Genomic DNA, 5,549 nt, shown 5'->3' on the forward strand with positions numbered 1-5,549 from the left:
TGTGCCTTTCGACATAGCCTGCATTTCTCATCACCGTCCATGTGTGTCTTGGTCTTCCTTGAGGCATATAGCTTAGGTGGCAGAAGTTGCTGACATAACTTTTACAGTTCCACCACTGTCTTGATTGGAACTGTTTTCCAATCTGACAGCCAAGCAAAACATTCCTTGTCCACATCCCCATCTCTCCATCTGTCTGCCACTAACTTCCCTTGCCATCTCTCACTTTTGATCTCTGCACAACTTCTGCTCTGGCTGACTTTCTTAATCCACCCACTGAATCTTCTTTCTGTCAAGTATGTCCCCAGTTTCCGTAACCCCAACTGGTTGTGGTTATTGCAACTCTAATCGTAGTCCCAGCTGTTGTGCATAGCTCTCAGCATCTTTTATCAGGGATCTGCACCCTGTACAAGCTGTCTTCTCCTCAACTGCCTCACCAGGTGCATAGTTGGATCATTGTTGGAATACAAGTTCATAGCTGCCTTTATCTTGATGGTCTTAACTCTCTCTAGATGGACTTAAGGCCCTGCTCTCCTAACTTCCTAGGAAGGTACAGTAGATCTGTGGAGCCCAAAGGATGCTTAGCAAACATGACCTTACGAGTCTCTCTGTCAAGCCTCTGCAAATCCGCGATAGTGCATACCCAGGTTTTCGGTTTTTGGCCAAACTACAAGCGGTTTTTTGGATCTGGTATCCAATGCAGTTTTCGGTTTTGCCTGTTCGGTTTCTGGTTTCTGGATTCCTCAATTGAGAGCGTGTGCCGTGGGAGTTCTGAAATAGACTCCAAATGCAGGTGTCAAGTAAAGGACTTTTTTCTTCCCATAGTATACGTCACGCTAAGTTCCTGATGACAACCGAAAAGGTAACAAACTGCACAATTTTATGTTAAACCATTTTACAGTCATTATAGGTCGCAGATTGACTGATTGCAGTAAGATTACAATCCAATCTCTGAATTCACGTCTAAATTCTCAAAATTCTTGATTTTCAATTGTTGTTTTCAGAGTTATAGGACAGCTTTTTGTGATTGCAAAATCCCTAATTTTCACAGATTATTCACAAATAGCATCCACATACAGTGGTGAAATTTACATAGTTTAGTCCATATCCTCCAGGTGCCACTAATGTATCAGATCGATTAAGGATTTGGAAATCCGGGTCTGAAAACTTTCGGTTTTGATGGTTTTGTATTTCAGTTTTCGGTTTTAATCTAAATTCAATTCGGTTTTTCGGTTTAGGGCGAGTTTTTGTGTGGTTTTTTGGTTTCTTATAGACCCCAATGTTCCCCTCTATCACCAACTTCTCAGAAAGATGCATTGCAAAAAAGATGCTTTTTAATTTGAAAGCAAACTTGAAACAAATAAACAAACAGACATGTAATACATAAACATTGATAAGATCTTTACACAGGGTTTGTACTGGATTTTGTATATCAAATTCCAGGGGTTTTCAAGAACCAAACATTGCGTTTGCAAGCAGTATTTGTATGAAGACTTCTATGCCATAAATCCCATTTCAGTGTTTTCTTTGCTGAAAAGGCCTACCTTGATATTCTTCCCACTTCCTGCGAGTTAAGTGCATGCACAGGCATTCTAATTTTGCATTTAATCTTTCCCCAATACTCAAATTTGGGCTGAATTTTTTTAAATGTCTCTTTAACTCTCAACCATTTTTAACCAAGCAAAAATTCAAGAATTTTTCAAGCAGTTTCCCATCAAATCCTTCTTTTCAAGGGCTTTTCAATTGCCTTGAAGTTCAAAATTAAATTCCAGGGCTTTTCAAGGATTAGATAGTTATTTACTTTAGAGTTGAAATGTTTGAGATACATATAATTGCAGAAATATCATAAGGAACAAATTACGCGGGATATCCCAGATAGATCTAAACGAACGCGCAAAAAGCCTGACGACATGGAATTCCAGAGCATGTGCAATAACTTAATCCGGATCGTGAATGGGCGCTTGATATAAAGCAGCCCACAAATCGTTGTAATCTGCATTTAAATGCAGCTAGCTACAATGACCTACAATAACAAGAGCAATTGGTTTCCCATTCTTCCTTTGTGGACGAAACGGTACACTTTTTGCGCAATATTGCAAGCCCCCACACTAACAATTGCAGTTTACTTCCTCAACGACATCCCTAATATAACATGCACGCATAAAATCAATCGCATTTAGATGCGCGCTTCATTATAACACCGGGTCCAGATTCCCTTATCTCCGTTTAAGCGCAGCTAATTACATGACAAAATGATGCCCCGTGCCGCCGATGCCTTTGTTGAGGACGAAACTGAAAGAAAGATCTGCAACATGCAAAAGACTACCTGATGCCTGTAATTGTACCAGTAGTTGGATCCAGCCACAATGAGGCCCCAATGCTTCACTTCGGCATTACTCTCGCCTTCTCCTGTGGCTGCGAAAAGCAACAGCAAGCCGATGACTAAATGCATTAGCACCATATCCCTTTTAATCACAGCTCCGAGAAACGAACCACACCGCGTCAGCCTGCGAGCAGAAAGCGAAATTAAGACCTCGCGTCGATCTCGTGACTTCTCCCGGAAATAGGCTACTTTCGAATTGTGCAGCAACAAAAGAACAGAGTCGAGGTTCAGGGGAATAATTAGCATTTTGTATTGTCCAGAACAAAGGAAAATGCAAATTATTTCCCTGAACCTCGACCCTGTTTTTTTGTTGTTGCAAAATTCGAAACTACAATCTTGGACAAAATAAAATGGAACAGAAATGCCCCCTCTCCCCCAAATCAAGGATGAAGTTGCGTGAAGGCCAAAACGCGCCGTTTTCCCATCACTGATTTTGGGGGGAGGGGTGGTCTCAATGTTCCATTTAATTTGTCCAAGATTGTAGCCTATCAGAAACCCATAAGGGTTGAAACATGTAACGCGCGTTCACAGCTTCCGAATATTCAGTGCGAACTGATTGGTTGAATGTTTCAGTGCGAAGTACCATATTTGGAAACCACTCGCTCTTGTTGTTCCAAATATGGTACTTAGCAAATCGAATATTCAGAAGCTTGTTTCCCAGCACACAAGGGGCCGTTACACGTTTCAACCCTTATGGGTTTCTGAGCCTATTCAATGAGCCGACTCATTATGCACTAATCGCATACTACACCATATATAATAACACTAAGAGTACACTCCACACTCACCTTCACGCATACGCAATATGAGGGGATCCGAGACTCGCCGAGACCCTTGTTTGCGAATCCGAGACCGAGACCAAAACATGCAAGACTTCACACCGAAATAAATGCAATATAAACGAGACTTCGAGACTCTTCGTAAAGGCTGTCGAGATTTCGAGATCGGATGAAAAGTTTGCGAGTACCAAGATTTTAGAGGTACCATTCGCCACCCCTAATTTTGGATGCATTCCCGCCAAAATTTGTTGTTCTTAAACCCAAACCTTAGGTGGACTTTCTTTCATATACCGAACTAAAGTGGCGAAAGACAAAAGAATCATTGCTATTCTGATTAGGCCTCGTTGATTAGCTATTGTTATCTGCGCTTTGTTTTTTCAGTTCTTTTGTTTATTCAATTTGTCAATTTAAACATTCAATTCGCAATTTAAACATTCAATTAGGCAATTCAGACTTTCAATTCGGCTGTTCAAACATTCAATCCGGCAACTGAAAAATTCAATTCGTCATTTAAACATTCAATTGGGCAATTCAAACATTCAATTCGTCAATCAAAGATTCCTTTCGGAATTGAACAGATTAACCGAGTACCGGTGGCTCAGTTGGTTGAGCACCGGGCTGTCACACGGCCGGACCAACACTCAGGGTCTTTAAATAACTGAGGAGAAAGTGCTGCCTTTGTAATTTATCAGCGCTACTTGAAATGGGTGCTTAGGCTTAAATGTGAAATTTGCATGGCTCTCAAATTGTCCAGCCCCCTTATCATCCTTTTGCAGAACACATTATTTGTAAAATTATTTGTTGATATTTTCCCATCATGCATGTATCCAAATTTATGTGTATCCATCACTGATAATGTATGTGAATGCTTAGTTTTCAAACATTACATTTTAATAGTAATACACTGAAAGAATGTTTGCCTATAATATAAGCTTTTTATTTCAAATAGAAGACTTTGCACTACAAGTTTATTGTGCACTTCAAGGTGATGTATTTTATTTTACAATTAGTTGTATCCATCAACTATTTTTCGCTGATTTCTCTTCCTTGGTTCTCTTTCTTTCTGCTGTTGCTCTTTTGTCCTTTCTCTTTTTCAGCACTTTTCCACGCAACACGGTTAAGTGAGAAATCGACGGCCATTATGTTAGAGCGTTTTCACTCACGAGACCAGCAGCCATATTGGATTACTGAAACAAAAGAATATTTGCATAAAAATAGAGTTATTCCCTGGATGATTAGTTTGGTACACCATCATGACCGCCATTTCGATTCTTTGCTTTGGAACACCAACATGGCCGCCATTTCTTTGTTTTGGAACACCAACATGGCCGCCATTTCTTTGTTTTGGAACACCATCATGACCGCCATTTTTTTGCTTTGGAACACCAAAATGGCCGCCGTTACGTCATGTGAAAACGCTCTATACGAGTCGATTTTCCAAATATTTGGCGTCCTGCTTTGCGAGTTTTTGAGCCAAGTCGATTTTTAACTATTTTCAATTTGTTTCTAACAGATTATATTCATTTAGAATTACAGTATTATTGAGCAAGACCCACCTGTTAATTATTATTGTTACTTGCGTTCTGCAAGCAATAGATCCAAGAAACCTAACCTTTATATTAACTGCGATCTAATAGTCGCTGTTGACGAAAGTACCTTCTCCATCTGTAAATTCCAATCACATAAATGTAACTCGTCTTCTTTAAAACAAAGTTAGAGACTCACCCTGACTTTTTGATATATATTCCTTTCTTTTCAATGAGATCAAGGAACTCATCCTTTAATTGTGCTTTTGATTAATTTGGTGAAAAAAAAAAGGCATTCAAAAAAATGTCGGCACCTGCTTGTCAAAGTTCGCAGTGCCCGTGTTAACACATTGCTCCAGTACTTAACCGTTTTCACCAATCTCGGTAATCAAGTCCATGAGAATATTTCGTGTTCGTATTGACGTTTAAATTCGAGCATGTTTGAATTCGTGTACCGATCACTGGTATTCGCGTACGTACATAAGATGTTTGAATTCGAGTACGGATTCCAACCATGTTTAATTCATGTACTACTTGTATTCGTATACGGATTACAAACGACGTGTGTATTGGAGTACGGATCACTGGTAATCGTGTACGGATAGCAATGCGAAGTCGCGAAGTCTTATTGCGGAAGTCGTACTCGGTTAATGATAGACAATCCCTCGTTTTGAAAACTCTCAAATCGGCTCGTCGAACTTTGAGATTTTTTAAAACATCTCTTGTACCATTTAATTCCGAATTGGACTGTCGTTCGATTTCCTAAACGAAACGGTACCACATGTCCATTTCATGTCATTTTATTTGCCAAATCATTTCAGTTATCATACTGAGCAGATTTATCAATAACGTAGCGTGTTTCTA

General features: G+C 39.7%; 1 protein-coding gene across 2 annotated transcripts in view; it reads right to left on the reverse strand.

The window, feature by feature from the left end:
• LOC137980020 (legumain-like) overlaps positions 1 to 2,596 on the reverse strand; it is a 22,156-nt gene extending 19,560 nt beyond the window's left edge. The window contains exon 1 of one of the 2 annotated variants that reach the window (XM_068827340.1): positions 2,324 to 2,596. In XM_068827340.1, the coding sequence (XP_068683441.1) occupies positions 2,324 to 2,458 (135 nt within the window). In that variant the 5' untranslated portion in view covers positions 2,459 to 2,596. The remainder of the gene's footprint in view (positions 1 to 2,323) is intronic. The other variant, XM_068827341.1, reaches the window with a different exon arrangement.
• Between the last annotated feature and the right edge of the window lie 2,953 nt (positions 2,597 to 5,549).

Source organism: Montipora foliosa, chromosome 12 (assembly GCF_036669935.1).
Source record: "Montipora foliosa isolate CH-2021 chromosome 12, ASM3666993v2, whole genome shotgun sequence".
Lineage (NCBI taxonomy): Eukaryota > Metazoa > Cnidaria > Anthozoa > Scleractinia > Acroporidae > Montipora > Montipora foliosa.